We start from the raw sequence: 19,587 nt of genomic DNA on the forward strand, positions 1-19,587 counted from the left end.
GCCTCAGGACACATCATCACAGAGGCTCCCCACACCCCCAGAAACTGACCTGGCTTCCTGATGCCTCCTCGCCCAAATCCAGCGTGCTGTGTAACACAGTGGCCAGCTCCTCAGTGCACAGGTGCTCGTGCTCCTCCAAAAGGGCAGCGTGGCTGTTCAGCGAGGCCTGCAGTGTGGTCACATCCCACCGCTGGCCTGGCTTGGCCCTGGGGAGCTGACAGAGGACAACTGCCTCACTGGCCTCCAGGTCTTCCTTTAGACTGCCATCCTGGCTGCAGAAGCTGCAAAATAAAGCAGGCGAGAAGTTTATTTAAAGCCCAAAGAGACAGCCAGAATAGGTATGGAGGTCAAGTCCACCTGCAGGCATTTCCTCAGTTCTCTCTCAAAATCCTCCAACAATTAGGTCTTTATGGGAACCCTACCTTAATTTAATTTTAAGCAGAACTACAAAGCCCTTCCCATCTTGTGCAATTAAGCGAACAGTGCCATGGAGTGACAGCCAGGGTAACCTGGTCCTCCTTTTGTTAATATGGGGGAGTCAGTAACTTTTTTGCTCTTTTACCTCAAATATATCGTTTTCCCGGTTGTTACTCTGTACCCTGGCAAAGCATTATTAGCCACTAAGTGGATGCTCTCCCTCCTGGAAATAAGAATTTACTGCATACACAGAGAGCAGGGCTGCAAAAAGCGATAAATTTAGGAACAAGCATTTGTTGGCAGCACCTAGCATCAACTTCACTGCAAATCCCAACTTAGAGAAACAAACAAATGGAAAATAAACCATCAACAAAGCAACCCACAGACTTCTTTGTTTTTTAAGACTGAAGTCTTTTCCACACATACTCCCTATTCCCAACTGAGGAGCCAGGCAACTCTTATATCCCCAGCTGTTTCTCTCCAGCTGTTGGGAAATTGAATATTTCAAAGTCAAACAAAATATGCTGAAAAACCATGAATGCCTCAGAAAAATGGTTAGTGAAATGATACTGTAAATCACAAGGAGGTTCAAATGGTTGCAAGCAGTAAGAGAGGAATCAAGATTTTGCTTTTTTTTTTTTTTTTTTCAATTTATATGTACTATACAGAGCACATGAGCAAACGAGACTGGGAAAGGCATGTTACATTTTCCTACAACATGCTGTTTTCCTTAGATGGTCAACATCAGCTTCTTTATTCCAGCATTCCCTGCAGCATTTCCACATCAGCTGCTCAGGACATCAGCACAGTGGAGTTGGACCTGACACTGAGCTCTGCAGCAGGGAGAACCAAAGCCCTGGGAACAGAAGTGCTCCATAGTGGGACGGAACAGGACCTCAGAGAGCTTCTCCTGAAGGTGCACCCGCACAACGACCCAAGTGCAGACTTCAGCAGTGAAGCAAAGCAGACTGAGCCTTCCCAAGGGTAGATCTGCCTGCTTTGTGTGGCAGTTTCCAGCCCAGGCCTCCAGCAGCCCCGAGGAGCCCGGCTGAACACCCAGGTTTTTATGCAGAAGCCGACAGCTACACAGCCAACCTCGCTTTACCGACTAAAAGCTCTGCACTATTTTGTAATTACATTAAGATACAGCAGAAGTTCTGCTTTCTATCAGTCTGTTCAGCAACAGCCAACAATTAAACGAGAGCCGCTCTGCATTGAGTGGAGTTTCCTAGACATCTGATCAGCTAAACAATGCCAGGGAGATCGCATACACAGTTAAACAGTGCTTTTTCTTCCCCCAAAGTCTTACAAAACCTGTATTTCAGCGGCCGGCTCATTTCCTATTGTTTCCCTCCCCCTGGGTGGTCCTTCCAGGGTGCCACTCGAGAGGGATACAATAATAAAAAGGGAAGGGGAAGGAAGGGACACCAGCATAAAGAAAAACAAAATGTATGACAATCTGCAGCAGGCTACGGATCAGAGGTCAGCAAACAAGAGGTCCTTCTCTTTTACAGGTTGCTTCCTGGAAACAGTCTGATTAAGCTGACAGCTTGAATTATGTGTTACATTTTGTAATGCACAATCCATCTGTGCTAAGTCCTCTTCAATGCAGCTGAAGCAGCACAGGCATAAGCTCTGCCTTTTTCCACCCCTTCAACACCGGCCTTAAAATAGTCATCATCTTTCTGCACGCTAATTCTCAGAGACCCTTTCCCCATCCATTTTTAAGCCCCGGAATAAAGGGCAGGGTACCCTGAGGAATGCCAAAAGGACAGAGCCCACCGGAGGGGTGAGGCAAGAGGCGTGCAGCCCCGCAGGACTGACATCCCATCAAGCTCTGCAGATGCAGCACAGGGTGTGGAGATGCCCCACGGCACAAATGGGTTTTGGTTCAGCCACCATTTTCAATAACTGTGATAGCAAAGTGGCATCACCCCACCAGGAGCTGTCAGCGAGCCTCACAGCCTGCACAGAGTGACCTTTCCCTGCAGCATCGCCTCTCTTTGGTTAGCAACCTGACAGTGTTATCAGGATTAGTGCTCCTCCAGCTGCTAAAGGCAGGCTGAAACTCAGTTTAAAAAAAAAAAAAGCCTTGCCCTGTAGTAAAATACAACATACAAACACTTCCCAGGGGAGAAAATAAAAGCCAACTTCTTTTTCTAAGAAGCCTCAAAAAAGACCTTGTTACAATGATGTCTCTGAAGTGAGGCACTTTCCCCAAAAACCTGGGACTCCCTGATACACAGCACAGATTTTGCTCATTGCCGAGTGAGCTACAACATCAAAACAGCCTCCATAGCAGTATATATAAACGAAGCCCACACTCTAATTACTTGCAAACTTTTCCTCGAGACTTCCAGCTCATGAATTACTTTGCAAGACTCAGGCACATGCACTGAATTTCAAGTGCATTGGAACGATGGACTCTGAAAGAACTTGTTACCAACTCAGCAACAGAGAGGCTACGTATCGTTCCTCGGCATCTTTCATGCCTGCCATTTTTCTGAAACTTTATCTGCATTTCAGTTTTCCATTGAAACAAATTTAAATTTGGATCTCTTCTGCAGATACACATAGCAGTGGAGCTCACACTTTCATGGCCTTAAGAAACTAAGGTATTCAGCTTAGCATGATGTGAGAGGAGATACTCCCCATTCTGGTTTTAGTCATGCTCCAGAGATAAAGCGAACAGTAAAACCTTTCTTATAATTTAGCTGGCTTCAGGAGCACTGCACAGTATTTCTGTCAGCTCCTGAACAGCTAGACATCACTAGCATCTACAGAGAGAGAACAAAAGGTTAAATTACCACCGCTCAGCTATGACTTTTCCAGCAAAGACAAGTACCCTGTGCAACTTGCCTGCAAAATGTTATGATTAACAGGTGTCATGCAAAAGAAAAACTGTGTGTAAGCTATTTAGATGTAAATTAGATGATGTTTCCATAGCAAGCAGCCTGATGCAAATGTGAAATGATAAAGTTGCACAAGTGTATATTGGTGGCCATTAGTAGCTGCTCAACTGGCATCTATTAAAACAGGGACTGACACTGAGATCAGTACCTAGCACGACATGAACACAAATATAGGAAGAACAGATGCAAGGACATACCCATCAGGCGCCGAGCTGCCCAAGGGCTCATCCTCTGCTGCACAGCAGCTGGGTGGCTGCAAAGAGGAGTTCTCTGCTGGGTGGGTGCTGCTGCTGCTGCTGTCTTGGCTGGCTGCCTGCTGGGTGTTCACGTTACATTGGGGTCCTGGAAAAACAAGTAATAACAACGTTACTCCCAGAACATTAGCTGAATCTGTAAGCTGTGACATATGGAATTAAGAGAGGATGAGCTTCTTAGTGCACTCTCCCACCTCAAAGGTTTGAGCATCCCTCTGCCTGGGATTGCATTGAGCTTCCCATGCCCCCTCCCAACATTCTGTGTCCTTCTGCACTTCCCTCACAAGGGGGAGTTCAGGCAGACCCTGGCCATGCTCTGGGTTTGCAACCAGAGCTCAGAATCAGCCAAAATGAATTTTGGGGTAGTGATTTTCATGACAAGGTTATCTCCTACCTCCCCAAATTGCCTTGGAAGAAGTAATGAAACAGATAAGCCTCAAAAAGTTTTTCTTAGGATAAAGCTTCAGAAAACTTTCCCTGTGTTGGGGAGAGTAAGGTGGGGGACAGAGGGAGGGAAAATACACCCAGAGAGTCCACATGTTTTCTAAATCTTGCAGAAGAAACACACACTTCAGTGGCTTTTAAATTCAGCACATTAGTTACCTAGTCTAAAGAAGAAGAGTACAAACACTAACTGTGCCTAATAACAACACTTTCTCTTTAAATTACAAAAATTAAGTGGACCAACTATTGCAGTAATAAATAAGCACTGCCACAGAAATCCCCAGTTTTCCATAAGATATCCCCATGGGTTTGAATGAAACAGTATTCACAGGTAGTGGTACTGCATCCAACACTTCAGCTCAACTCAGGCATGGGTTCCCTGAGGCGCCAATTCTTGAGGGCTGTGACAAATGGCAACTTATGCCAGGGCCTTCTGTCGCTGCACAAAGCCTGACAGCGATGACAAGGAAGAGTGTCAGATGAAAGAAAACATCAGGAGAGAAGTTATTTAGGAATAGATAAAGAAATAGAAAACTAATAGTAATAAAGAAAAAAATTAAGAAAGGATGCCAGAAAAAATAAATCCACAGGAGATCATCTTGTGGAGATGACAGCTATTGACTGTAAAGAAAACCATGATCATTACAGTATAGAAATCCCTTCATATTAGGGTTGCCACTGGTTTCCATCAGGAAAAGCTCATTTTTACTATTTCCTACATAGCTTGGAAAACTTAAAAGCTAGAAATTGCTGTATCAACTGGCAGGGCAGGGGAAGATATTTCTGCTAGGTCTTAAAGAAAAAAAAACAAACAAACAAAGGAAGAAACAGTTACTTAGAGACAAATCTTTGTCAGTGTGATTTGAAGAACAAGTCTGTTAGCTTACTTGAAAGTAAAGCAGGAGAGAAAACATTTTGCCACAATAGCAAAAGAAAAGGTGAGATGGTGAGAAGCAGCCTTTAAGTGCAGCCTTCCATTCCCATACATGTGCATCCCAGCTGGAAGACAAGCCATCACATCCCTCAGGAAAGCAGGAACAAGTCAGAACAAATAGTAGTTAATCTAGCCTCCTACATGGAAGTGCTGATTCTTGGTCTACATTTGCAAATCCAATTTTCAGAAGTGAACTATTCTGAATAAGCATTTGGAGAATGAAATTAATCCAAAATAGAAGTTACCTATTTTGCCAGTAAAGTAAACTGACATTAAACCTCTTAAAAACAGGCTCAAACAACTTCGAGACAATTGCAGGCACAGCAGTGAAGAAATCTTCACTTTCTTTCAGCTCTCAAATTAGACTTGGCCAAACCTCACATCAACTAGAAGATCAGCCTGCCTTGGATGAACGAGAGACAAAGCTTTATTTTACAGAATAGTCATCCAGTGGGGCAGAGAGTACTCAGCAGGACCTCTCTCAAATTTGGCTTCCATCTTAAGCAGGCTGCCAGGACAAGGCAGCCTTGTAGGAGGCACTGCAAAACTGGCACCAATGCAAAAGGCCCAGGTTCAGCTGCTCGCTGCTAGTTTTTGCTTTGCACATCCCCATCCCCCTCCTCCTCCTCTCTCCCACTTTGGTCTGCTCAGGCTGAAAAGCAAAAAGCTAAGACCTTGAAGATGGAGTACGGGATACTCAGCAGGTATTCTGCTGTCAGGGGTGAGCAAAGAGCCTCAAAACACCCTAACTAAGGAATAAAAATCCAGCAGCTTTCATCCCCAGTGAGCCTTTGATAAAAAGCCTAGGAGGAAACAGCCAAGAAAAAAAAAGAGAAAAAGAACAAAAAAAGAAAACAAATGAGAGTTCCACTGTTCTTCAACCAAAGTATAAGAGTTGTAGGAAAAAAAACCCAGCAGCTGTGTGCATGTGTGTGTTTGGGGTGAGCATGCTACAGCACAGCGGAGCAGAGGTTCCACATACCAGAGATGCTGGGCTCAGGGGCAGGAGCCAAGAGGACAGACTGCTCACAGACTTCTTTTGCACTTGCTACCAGGTGATCGTGGGTCACCTCTTCCTCCACTGATGTGTCACTTGCTAAGTCAGCAGTCCTGCCCTGCATACTTCCTCCATTGGGTAATGCTGAGCAAAGTTCAGTGGAATTTTTCTGTTCTGTAAAATTCAGAAGACTGCTGTGCAAGCTGCTGTCCCTGATGGGCATCTTCTCCCCTGTAGGGATATATGACTTGCCACCTTGCTCATCAGGCTTATTGGCATGCTGCATGTCACCACCAGCTTGCATGGGATGCCCGTCTGTCTCATCACTCTGCAAGGTTGTCAGTCTGCTGGGGCAGGCAGCAGACTGAGGGGGTTCCTGCTGCACACTGCAGGCAGACATGCAGTGGCCCATGAAGAATGGCAGCGGGTGATGCAAGCTTCTGGACACAGCTGTCTCAACATGAATTTCAGCCTGCCTTGCAGCCTGTGGCACCTGGAAGACACAGTGCAAGATGGTTAAAGAATCAAACAGGTAGCACATTGCACATGAAGCTTCTTGAGGATTGTGTGCTAGTTTCTGAAGGGATTTTTTCTACAGTATTAGTTTCCTTCATAGAAAACATATTCTTTTGTCCATTCGCTTTCAAGTAAATTGAAGTAGTGAATACTCTTTCTGCAGAATTTCTACAGCCCAATTTGCCAGCTGCTTCCACTATAGATCAGAAAAGTTGGAGCCCAATACATCTGGTACGGGTTACCCCATCACATCTGAAAATAAGCACAACTCATTGAAAGTATCTCCAAAAAAGAATCCTGCAATGGTGAATACTACTGTAAGATGATGAGCATCATCTCCCACACTGCAGGAATAGTGCCAGCTGCCACCAAGTTGGCTCTTCATTCTGTGCACCCTTTTGTTGGACCAGCTGCAGAGCTGCTGTGGGAGTCCCAGATCCTACCTCTGACACTGCCCCTAGCCCTCTGTCATCCTGCAGAGCCCACTGGTCACTGAATGCAGCCATGGCCACTAAGAGCTACCCTCCTTAGCCAACCCAAGCTTCACCACTCAGTATATCCTAGTATTCAACTTTGCTTTCCATTTGTGTCTTGCCCAGCAATGCTACCAGTAGTGGGACCAGTCTGCACAGAGGAGCACCCTGCTTTGACCAGCACCAGCAAGAGATGTTCTTGGGCACACAGCATGTCAGAGATGGGTCTTCTTGAGAAGGTGACAGGATAAGGAGAGTCTGAAATCTCCATCTGCCATCATTTATCTATATATCCAGCTCTTGCACACAGCAAGGAAGACTGAAGAAAACAAACAAACAAAGGAAAAACAACACAGCCAAACAACAATTTGATTCATTGTCTTCTGTTCTTTCCTCCAGCTGACCCACACCAAACAGGAAAAACTGAGCTAACAACAAGTAGCTGGAACTGTATTTTCCACAATACAATTTTGGGAACCAAGCAGAAACATTTCAAATGACATTTTCACCCAAGAACTCTGCTGAACTTGCATAAAAATCATTCCAACATTATAAATGCTCCGCTTCTCCACTTCTGTGTCTAGTCACAAGTGACTACTCTTGCCAGCATGCTCCAAGTTATTACAAGATGTTTTTAGACATTTCATCTAAAAGAGCTTTACTGCTTTTAGTGAAGAAAACAGCTATGGTCTTGAACTGTATCATTTATATGGAGATAGGAGGAGGGATTAGAAGCCTGCATTACTGCAGATATATAGCAGAATATATTTAAGTATTCCTTGTCAGTCTTTTTGTCTGTTACTTAGATAGGCAATCTCTTTTTGCTTCTTCTGAGAAAAGGTCAAAACACAAAATTATAAGTACACCACGAGAATCAATAGCTGCATTTTTTAAATTACTGTTCATTAAGAACATTTCCTGCTTGGTCAATACCTTTTACGCATTATTCAGCATGGAAATCATAAAAACCGACACAAAGACAACGATAAACACTCAGAGTTCCCCTTCCTTTTTAATTCTAGCTCTTTGATTGAAATAATTGCACTTTTTACTCAGGCTTTTTTTTTTTTTTTTTTTAAAACTCTTTGAAAGCTCACTCAACCAGAAAAAAAAAAAACTTAGAAGGAATTGCTGCCACTACCAGAAGGTCACTGCCAGTTTATGCAAAGCCAAAATTAGCTGCCACAATGCCATTGTTCATACTAAGCACAGGTTGCTTTTCAGCTCCAAATCACGGCAGGGCAATTTACAGTCACCTCCACACCCCACTCCTCTCTCTTGCTGGCTGACCTCTTCCTACCACACAAAGTCAGCTGCCAAGCCCAGCTTAAGGGAAACAAAGGCATCTTGTCTGGTGTGCGTCCGTTTCATTAAAAAGCTCAAATTCCACCTAACAAGAAGCAGAACAAAAAGCCATGAAGTTATTTTAAGAAGTAAAGGTTTGCTACTGAGATCAAGTTCACAGCTTATTCTATCATCACTGCTCTTGGATTCCTCCTAATTACTTCTGGGGGCTTGGACTTGCTGCTTTGAAACACATCTAGCAGGTATTGTGTGGATTTAGCAGCTCCTGAGTTTAGTGTTCCAAAACAAATGCAATTCAATCAGGTACAAGTGCTTTACAGAGCTTTAGCAGAAGTACATCTCCAGCAGGCTCCTTCTTGTTTACAGGGAAAAACGACTCTTCACTGCCTTTGTGTCCTTGGAGCAACAGATAAAGTTGGCCTAGGTACAGCTTTTACCACCAAAAGCAAAATGTGTAGATGACCCACCTAAAACAGCAAACAAAACTATCACTTTCATGTCACTCCAGCTGGGAGCTGAACGAAATCTCTCACAAAGCACACTTATAGTACTCTTTTTGGCTGTGGAGTGGAAGGAATGCGCAGGCTCCCCACTTGTTCTTCCACTAACAATCTTTTTTATCATTATTAAAGTACCTTGAAGAGAATAAAGATGATTAAAAAAATCCCTCCCATCAGTATGTGTAAGAAGGTAGTGCCTCTGCCTGGCAGTGATCTCCTTAGCAAGCAAGGAGATGCTAAGCTAGAAGCCTGCCTTTTCCAGACACAGAGTACTGCTCTCAGCTGGTTGCACCCTTGGCCTAGAGAAGGATGCTCAGCCACTCAGGTATTCCTGGGAGGTATCCTACGCCCAGCATCCAGAGGACACAGCATTCCAAGAGGCACAAGACTAAGGATTTCAAGAAAAAATTTCCAATTTGAAATTGGACTCCACTGCACAAGGATTTCAGAAACCCAAATTATACCAGTCTTTCAGCCAAGGATCCGTCCGATACAGCACTTCTCCTAGAATATGTAACATAGGGCTGCCATTACACAGGGCTTCAAAAATACTGGTGCTTAAATCCTTTTCAAGGAGAACCAAGGTTTTCTAGGTGATCTCTGTTCGGGTATATGATTTCTGAACTTAAAGATTCTCCCCAAAATTTAGAATCCAGAAGTACGTATACCCAACAGCTCTGAAAAGAGCAAGCTATTCACACTGGTGCTTTAGGGCCACAGAGATCCTGACCTTCTCTAGAAAGTTGGTTCTATAATTGTCCATCTTGGTCTCTAACACAGATTGCACAGAGACTCTGAGCATCATCACCTGTTCACAAGCTGAGCTATCTAGCTGAACTCACCTTCACATTAAGAATGGAGATAAGAAGCAAGAAGAGGAGAATGAAGGAAGTTCACCAACAAGATCACTGTAACGCAATGTACGTATTTGGGTACACACCAAGTTCTCGCATTGCCCACAATATTTTCAAAATCTAAGTTGTGCAGTTATCCCTTGATGTTCTAGTATTGATGTGACAACAACTTTTCCATAGGTTAGAAATTACATCTCCCATACCAACCACTTTTAATCGTAGAATCCAGTATTCAAAACTGAACTCACCTTTTCACGGGTCTGAATTAAAAACCTAATTCACAAACTGCTGGAGGCTTGCCTATATAGGTCAAGGTTGCTCAGGTTCATTGCTTTGTATATTACATTTAAAGAATGCTCTAAATTCAAGGTTTTTAACTTTTTAATCTATGGGGAAAACTTCCTATAAACTCAGATTAACAACTGCTAATGCACTGAAGAAAGAAAACCAAAAACCTTCCTCCTACTATAAAAACAAAATAGTGTGGCCTCTGTTTCTTTTCTGATAAGAGTCTTAAATACCAAACATTTAACTGCATAATAACATTTACTGGCAGCCAGGCAGCCTGCTTAGCAGATATATAAAGCAGGTAAAAGGAGAAAAAGTTAATTTCTTGGCTGAATGATTCCATCGGTAGCTATAGGGCAAACTAGAAAGTCTTTTAGTAAAGTAGCAGTTGATTCTTCTATCAATCTGCAGCACACATACTCTTCCAAGGAATGCATTAAATATGAAAATCATATCCCGTTATCATCTGTTTCCAGCTTTCAGCCCAGTAAGCTTTTCTTAATGAATGCTGTAGCCTAAGGGACAAGCATGCTGTTGGCTTTTCTGAATAATGGAGTGATGCTACCATTTTTGCTTATTACAATATCGACTAGCTGAGGGGGTTTCACACATAGTCACAAGTGACTACTCTTGCCAGCATGCTCCAAGTTATTACAAGATGTTTTTAGACATTTCATCTAAAAGAGCTTTACTGCTTTTAGTGAAGAAAACAGCTATGGTCTTGAACTGTATCATTTATATGGAGATAGGAGGAGGGATTAGAAGCCTGCATTACTGCAGATATATAGCAGAATATATTTAAGTATTCCTTGTCAGTCTTTTTGTCTGTTACTTAGATAGGCAATCTCTTTTTGCTTCTTCTGAGAAAAGGTCAAAACACAAAATTATAAGTACACCACGAGAATCAATAGCTGCATTTTTTAAATTACTGTTCATTAAGAACATTTCCTGCTTGGTCAATACCTTTTACGCATTATTCAGCATGGAAATCATAAAAACCGACACAAAGACAACGATAAACACTCAGAGTTCCCCTTCCTTTTTAATTCTAGCTCTTTGATTGAAATAATTGCACTTTTTACTCAGGTTCTCTACTTCACTCAGGCTCTAAACAATATTTCACACTACAGCTGACAGCACAAAATCCCCACGTAAAGGCTGCTTAGCAGCGTCTGCCTCTTAACACAGTCGCTCAGTGGAAAGAACATTACAGGAATAACACACATTTTTATCCCCCCCTTTCCACCACCACCACTCCCACATTACCTGCTCATTGCATCCTTCTTCCTCGTCACCTTGTGCCAAGCCACCCTCTTGAAACGACAGCCCATTTTTAATTTCTCTTCCATACCGTACCTAAATGTGAACAAATCCATTACGTTACACAGAAGGCCAAAAGAACCAAACACAAATGAGCAAATACTGCTTTGCAAATTTCTGAGCATCCTTTTTCATTTGTTTTCATCCCCCTGAATAAATGATAAGGCTTGTAAATAAAAAAAAAATAACTGCTGGCGATTGTAGATTATTATTCATTCATCTAGAAGTCTACAAAATAGCAGTAACTTGTTGACTCAAATGTTACAAAACCAAGTTCTGACTGAGTACATCAAATTATTCCTGCTCTATCAGACAACTCCATCAACTGAAATTCAGAATTTGGGTTGTGTACATCACCTTGCAACTCATGGAGCTATTTTAAGGAAAAATATAAGGCAGATGTTATGAAGAGCAACCCAGCATGAAAGGCAACTTGCTGTCGTGTTACTAACAAAAAACTGCATAAAACGTCCTCACCTCCACTACATTGTTTAATTGACCAAACATAATGCATTCATAGTAGGACTACTGCTTAAAAGCCAGGCACATGCAGCACCTATAATTAATCCTGTTTGTTAGTAATTGTAAACACCCATAACAAGTTACACTGGTACTGAATGAAAGCACTTCAATACCTATTTGGCATCAGGTAATATGCATGAAGATAAATCTTCAGAACAATTAACTTAGCCAGCCTTGCACTTCATTCCAACTGTGCACTCAGCAAGCTTTACTTTCCAGGTAATGGGGGCTGCTCATAAAATCATAAACATTAACTTCTAAGAAACAGAAACTGATCACAAGAGAACAATGCTCAAAAGAAAACGTAAGTCACAGATTTTCCTGAAAGCTTACGCAATTTTACACAGACTCATGAAATTACTGAACAAACTGCAGGCACATAAATGGGAAAAAAACAACAAACGTCACCAAATCTCTCACAACCAAGTTGGGTTTTTGTTTTTTTTTTTCCCCTCAGCTACAGCACATAATAAATTGTATAAATAGTCATGGTAAAGCACTCCTAAGGAGTGCTATAACCAGAAAAAAAAAAGAAAAAGGTAATTCCTGTCAGTGCACTTCCACAATAGATTAAATGATGACATGCTTCATAATTCTTAAATAATCCACAACGAGAGGGCTTTTCATAACTGCAGCACAGAAGGTTTGTAATCAGTGCTTTGTTCAGCAGCTCAGAGAAGAATAAGCCTGAACTAGGAAAAATAAAATAAATGGCACAGAAGCACCAACACAGAAGCACTGAATGAAAACACTGTGTGTAGATCAGCCCAGGGCACAACTGGGACTCACACCAACACAACCTATTGAAATGGGAAAGGCAAACTAGTAGGCACTGGGACTGCTTAAGAAGAAAAAAAAAGAAAAAAAAAAGGGAAAAAGAAAATCTAGCATCAAGGTATTCCCAGCCTCACAAAGAAAGCAGCACAGAGGACTTGCATGCCCACACCTGGGACAGTCTCTAAACTATAAATTAGCAAGCTGAAGCTAGGAAATTGTTCAGTGAATGTCACCAAACCCAGCAGGCTTAAAAAGGAAGTTAGCAGACAATGGCTGGGATATAGCTGGGCAAGGAAGTTATGAAGGTGGTATGCAGCCATGGGATGGGGCTGCCAAACTGGCTGGGGAGACAAGAAAGCAATCAGACCATGGGAGAGAGCTACACCTTCAGAGAGCTTCCTTACTGCCAGCAGCAGGGAGGGCAGCTATCACAGCCCCAGGTCACCTCTTCTGTACACTGAGGTCAGTGATGACACAAAAGTGACCTTCTGAACCAGAAACCTAAGTGCAAAGCCAATGGTGTTTTAAAGGAGTGATAATCAACACAAAAAATTCTCATTGCCCCTTCTCTAAAGGCATTCCAGAAGAAGCATTAAAAATTATTACAACCATAAAAATCTCCTATATGAAGAGAGAAAAGAGATTGGGGCTATTTACTTTAAGATGAATGGTGGAGGGCAGGGTTAATATATTGCATTATGACTAACATGGGCCAACTACTCATTCTACTTAATGCAAAAGCAAGGTTTCCTGAAATCAGAGACAACTAACTTAAAGAAATATTTTCTTAACCACGGTACAAAGTTTCTTTATAGGATTTATCACATTATACTGGCGTGACAAAGCTTATATTTAAAGAGGAGTAAACACTCCATTAACACTGATATCAATAAAGGATTAAAGATTTTTCCGAAGAGCAGACTCACATTTCAAGTTGCACATTCACCTATTGAAATGAACTTTTCTAAGAACTGCATACACAGGTTGTCTTCCCTTTGCTGCAATGCAACAAGTGAAAACTAACCAGACAGTAAGAAAGAAAAAATAAAGCATGCTGCTGCTGCTACATTCCCTACTTCAGGTTAAGCTCTACTAGTGCTTCCAAAAATATTAAGAGAAATTCCAAAGAATATTTAAAGGAAGATGTGCAAGCGCAATCAGAACATGGGCTTTTTAAAAGCCCCTTTTAAAAGGATCATAGTCTACATTTTGCTATCTCATATGAAGCTGCATGGATCCCTGAATGGGAACAGAAGGAAAGTGGTACACTAGGATAAGGCTGGTCCAGTTTTAATTCAAAGTGCACTTCAGAGAAGTAATCACAACTGAGTTGTAGACAGCCACACAATATTGTGTCAGCATCAAACGGGGGCTTAAAACACCTCACCTATTTCTTCTCCTCCCTTATTCTAGCAAATTTAAAAAGAAAAAAAAAAACAAAACACCTGCAACTGCATGAACACCCCTGCCAAATGCTTTTAAAGAATACCACTTCTCTTAGCAAGAGGATAGAACACTTCTTCCCCCACAAAATGCTTTTACTTTCAGCTCTCCAAAATCTGACTCCGCCTATCAATGGCATATCATCTTCCCTTCTTTAAATCTAAGATCACTTCCAACCCATATTACCTTGCAACATCCCATATTATTCCTTAGTAAAGTGACACAAAATATTAATACTTCAGTTACACAAGGTGATGAAATGCTCCTTGAATTTTACTATTTTACTTCACCGGCTTAGAAAAAACTTGAACATGTTTCAGCTCTGAAAGCAAATGAACCACATTCGTTTACGTACAAAACTATTAAAAGACCTGAGTGATGCAACAGTTTGCTGGAAGAAACTTTTTTTCTTACCACTGTTCAAGTATTGCCACTTAATTGTTTAGTAAATAGAACCAATAGCGACTTGTTGTAGACCTACTTCAGCCCAAACAGTTCAAACAGGGTAATTTGTTTTAAGAGGAGAGTCAGTGACACCTCTGTTGATGAAAACAGTGTGATGAGCAGGAGTAAAACTAGCTACAGCTACTTAGGGCAATCACACCAGCAAGATTAGAAACATACCCTGAATTAACTTCAAGGAAATGCATTAGGATTTTTTAAGTAATAAAATTATATTTTACTAAGGCTTTTATAACAAAGTCCCTATGAAAACATTACAACTTGAGTCCTTTCCCTGACCTAACCTAGATAATGCTAATGATAACTCCCAAACACTGGCACTTAGAGCACTCTAAAATACGGGATGAAGTTAGGCCAACATCCTGATGTGCAAAACAGACAGACAATGCCAGTTCAGCAACTCCTGTAGTAACAGTACTATATTAGTAAGTCTTCTAGAAAGTTACTTCCATCTTCTCAATCAGCTCTGAACTCGAAGCTTTCATGTGAGCTTCAAACTCGTTGAATTCATTTAAGAACGTCTGATTTCGTAGAAGAGCTCTTTTTTGCCGTTCATTTACTTCTTCCAAGTACTTTTTCAGCCTCACATATTTTACTTTCATTCTACAGGGGGAAAAAGAAACTGTAGTTAAACAGTAGGAAATTAAAACCAACACATGTATCACAAACACATTTCTTCAGACACGTACATAATTCCGGCATAAGGACTGCCTGAGTGCCCAAAGTTACATTATACAACAAGCTGTATAACCTACAGTTTAAACACAACTTTTGCTGTTCAAAAGGATAAAAATATACTTAAATTTTTGTAGGTTTGTTTGGAATTAATGCAATATACATGTCTAAAATGAAAGTGGTATTTAGAAGAATGCATACCGCGAGTCAAACAGTGAATTAAGGCTGCCAACCTAAACCCATGTTGCACCAGATGGTGCACCTCACTCCAAGCCTTCCTTCTTTCATTGTCCTGATACTACCTGCTCTGCAGCCACAGAGCAAATTGGGCCAAGAGCAATCCAGGTGAAAATCCACCTAAATCATTTCTCACCCATCCAAATAAACAGATCCACTTTCAGCCAGACCTATTTTCTTGTCTGATCACAAGGCAGCTGGACGAGTGTTAATGCCTACAAAGGGAAAGTGTGAAGCAGGGGCAGCCAGGATCATCTCTCCAGTTCAAAATCCATTGGATTAAAATAAATAACTCTGAAAACAAAGCACCTTACGTAGCCCCACCTGCTCAGACTTACTATTTTCTTCTATTTACGTTCTGACGTTTTAATCTAAAGGCCCTCTTTCAGAAGAGCATTCCCTGAGGGATTCTGCCACAATGGCACCTACCCATCGTTCATTTGAGCTACAACTGAAAAGCCACTTCTATGAACTTTACAAAACGTGCTTAAGGAAAAAACCAAACAAACAAAAAAAACACAAAGCACTATAAACAAGAATGCCTGAAATTCTGCTCCTCTCTAGAATTCCAGATGCCATTCCCAGCATCTTAGGAAGCTTCCATCCATGCAATCACTACAGTCACTGTTTCAAAGAAACAACGTGCCCCTTTCATAATATTTTCTTTTAAAAATAGATCTATGTTTCAATACTTCTCAAGCTCATAACCCCCTCAGAGCTACTCAGGAGAGCTAGGATCTTTTGATGCTCATATGCTCACTGGAGAGCTATCAGTTCCAGAAACTGCTACCCTTCTGTCTGAGCTGCTTGGGACAGGAATTTCATGGCTTATGTATAAAAAAAAAAAAAGAGAGAGGAAAAAAGGAGAAGCTTTGAGATAAATGCAATTATTAAGAGAAGCAAACACGCTATATTAATTTGAATGGGTAACGTGTGACATGTTTGCAATTTTAATGGTTTAGCCTTTCTCAAAAGGGCTGTCATCAGCTATGCTTATAACCTGGCACATGTTATGTACAACCACGTCCAGATAAGGCATCTGAGTTTCTGAACATCCAGTCCCAATGCCAGCCAGCATACCACATAGCTTTTTAAGCTTTTCTTTTTTAATTCCAGACTGCATGTGTAACTTGCATTAAACAGATAATGCAGAAACAATCCAGGAAGCAAAATTAGAACCTAGAATATCCTTTAGCACTTCCTAAAACTTTCAAGCGTCCTGTGACATGATAACTGCAGCACAGAGCACTAGGAAGGAAACACCTTCTATATTTCACACTACACTGACTTCACAAACATTGCACAAAACTAACATGCACACCAGTTATTAACAGAATAAGGTAGTTATGTTATCACAGGTTATTTCACCAGTAACTTCAAGGCATGAATCTTCTGTTGCACTTAAAATATGAATATAAAATCAGTTATAGAAGTCTTTTGAGTGACAATTCTATAAGCACTCCATGATACTTAAGTCTTTATAACTAAAATAAAACCAATGAAAAGTCTTTAAATCAGGCTTACAGGTATGCATCAGAACTTTTGTATTCCACCAGTTTCCTTTCCAATTCTAGCCTTCTGGTTTCACTAGAAGAAAACATATGATATATGGTAAGACACAATTATTTTATAATTGAAATACCCAAAACACACATGGGCATAGGCCCATGGGAAGGACTGGACTGCTTAAGAAAAAAACCTCTGTTTTCAGAAGGAGAAAAGAATAACAGTGATAATAACCACAAACCATTTCTGAAGGCAAGAAACCATCCCATGAACAAAAATAAACAATTGATAAGTCAATGGCTCCCAGTAAACTCGAATTATAAACCCTGCAACAATCAAAGCAAGTTCTTTAAGTTTGTTTTTTTGTTAAAAATGATCACAAATTTGTACTGGCTAAGAAGGCTGTACATATGAGAATGATATGGACAAGACTGTATGCACCCGTGTGGCTAGGCATGCTTTTCCATGCGTCTGTGCTCCCTACAAATGAGTTGATGTCACAGCCACACACGTTCACTCCTCCCAGCTGCCCTGCACAGAGGAAAGCCTTCCTCCTCTGCAGCCTGTGAGATCAAGGCATCCATTTTACCCATCTGATCCTGCCACTGTCTGAAAAAAGATTACGTTTTCATGTCATGTATGCAATTTAAAAGCCACGCTTCATCTGGGATCTCATCCTTTCAATTTCCTTTTACATGATGGACAGCTAAGCAAAAGCAGATTTCAAGATCTTGTTTTTACACTTCTAGAAGTAATTTTCATGACTCGATGAAGAACACTGCGATATCCTGATGGATGTAAAAGTCAGCAGATGCCATTGGCATCTCTCCTATTTCTCATTCTCCAGTACCACAGGCAGCATGTTGCTAGTTCATGAAAGATTGCTTCCTTTCTCCCAGCATGCTTTGCCAGGTCTATCTCAGAGGTCTGTCGTAAATCACAGAATGGCCTTGGTTGGAAGGCACCTCAAGGGTCATCAAGCTCCAATCCCCCTGCCACAGGCAAGGCCATCAAACTCCATATCTAATACTAGACCAGGCTGCCCAGGGCCCCATCCAACCTGGCCTTGAACACCTCCAGGGCTGTAACTAGTCTAGAAGAGCCCAGCTTCCTACGAATTTGTACTCATCATCTTTGAGGACATCATCTTCATGAACTCTGAGCCTTCTGTCTTCTGAATCTGGCCGATAATTTCAAATTATCAGCAGATACTCTGTGTGTACACACACCTCATTTCACTTGGGAATGAGAACAAGAAGAAAAGCTTTTTCACAGAGCGTGCGCGAAATTAACAAAGGCAGGTGAAGAATAAAAATTTGAAGTCGCTAATGAATTAGTTAGTTGCTAGCATCGCATCACGTATTTTCTCACAAGCAAGCAACACAGATACAAGCAAGCAGATAGACAGGAAGCACCTGGCTATATAACACAAACCTTCTCCAGCAGTAAGATGAAGAAATATAAGAGCTGTCACACGAAAGCCTCGCAGCATTTGAGCAGCAGCATCACAAACGCCTGGAATGGAGAAGTGGGAGAAGAGACCGAGCCCCTCCTCACCACCATCATCACCACCACCTCCCTTCTGGGACCTGCAGAGCGCAGCGAGGTCTCCCTTCTCCACACGACAATCCCAGCTCGTTCTCCCCGCCACCCAAACCCAGCGCTCCGAGCCCCACCGCCCCGCGTCCCCTCACCTCTCTCGGAGGCACAGCAGGAGGCTACGTGACGTTGAGCTCTCAGCAAACGGCCCTGCCGCCGCTCGGCCCGCTCCCCTCATGCCGCGCTGTTTACGGCCGTGACCAACGCAACGGTTCCCGCCCTGCCCCGCGCCGCCCGCCCGCCCGCTCCGCCCCGGAAGGCCGCGCTGCGCTGTGCGGATGGCGGGAAGGGGGAGGGGGGGTGGAGCGGGTTTGTGTTGTGTGGAGAGCGGAGCTGTGGCGCGTAGAAACGCAGAGTGCAGCGAGCTGCCTCACGGGAGGCGCCCAGCCCAGCCCCACACAGCGCCTCAGTCTGAGCGCGCCCTGAAAGCAAATACCATTCACACCGCTTCACAAGAGGCAACAGACAAAACAGAGGTCTGGCATTGCCTAAAATCCCAAAGCTGGATAGTTTACCCCAAGATGTGTTTTACCCCAGGATGTGTTTTACCTCAGGATGTGTTTTACCTCAGGATGTGTTTTACCTCAGGATGTGTTTTACCTCAGGATGTGTTTTACCCCAGGATGTTTTACCCCAGGATGTTTTACCTCAGGATATGTTTTACCCCAGAATGTGTTTTACCTCAGGATATGTTTTACCCCACGATGTATTTTACCCCCTGACTCGCTGTGGGGTTTCACCACTGCAAATGAAGCGGCTCCTTGGCCGCTTGGAAATAATGAGGTTTTCATAGCAGCTTCGTAGTTAAATCGCTTTTTTTTTCTTTTTTTAAAGTCCCCAGTAAGAGCTCGTGTTGCTAACGTCGACGTCAAAGTAAATAATCTCCCCTCTGACACCGAGGTGAGGCACTAAAAACTTGTTATTTACAAATGTCAGCAATGAAACGCCCTGTCAGCCTGACGCGTACTTTGAATGCATCGCTGATTGTCAGCGCAGAAAACTGTCAAATGCTACATGGCATTTGAACAAGAAAACACTTTCATATACTACAATTTTGTTATTTTTCAAAACAGGTAAAGAATTTGGCTTTGTCAAGCCCGTAGCGGTGACATAGCAGGCTCGGTTCTGGAAGACTAAACCGCTTTTGAAAAT

The 19,587-nt window shown here is 42.3% G+C and overlaps 1 protein-coding gene across 7 annotated transcripts in view; it reads right to left on the bottom strand.

Annotated features, from left to right (window-relative positions):
• Positions 1-18,683, bottom strand: part of KIZ (kizuna centrosomal protein) — a 40,273-nt gene extending 21,590 nt beyond the window's left edge. For 5 of the 7 annotated variants that reach the window (XM_090134596.1, XM_090134595.1, XM_090134592.1 and 2 more), the window contains exons 1-7: positions 18,531-18,682; positions 16,855-16,917; positions 14,865-15,021; positions 11,161-11,250; positions 5,944-6,451; positions 3,527-3,671; positions 50-281 (exon numbers count right to left, since the gene is read on the bottom strand). In XM_090134596.1, coding sequence (XP_089990722.1) covers positions 50-281; positions 3,527-3,671; positions 5,944-6,451; positions 11,161-11,250; positions 14,865-15,021; positions 16,855-16,917; positions 18,531-18,613 — 1,278 coding nt within the window. In that variant the 5' untranslated portion in view covers positions 18,614-18,682. Of the gene's footprint in view, positions 1-49; positions 282-3,526; positions 3,672-5,943; positions 6,452-11,160; positions 11,251-14,864; positions 15,022-16,854; positions 16,918-18,270; positions 18,352-18,530 lie in introns of all 7 variants that reach the window. The other 2 variants (XM_090134597.1, XM_090134593.1) reach the window with 2 other exon arrangements.
• Positions 18,684-19,587: the final 904 nt, after the last annotated feature.

Source organism: Phasianus colchicus, chromosome 2 (assembly GCF_987193195.1).
Source record: "Phasianus colchicus chromosome 2, bPhaCol1.hap1.1, whole genome shotgun sequence".
Classification (NCBI taxonomy): Eukaryota; Metazoa; Chordata; class Aves; order Galliformes; family Phasianidae; genus Phasianus; species Phasianus colchicus.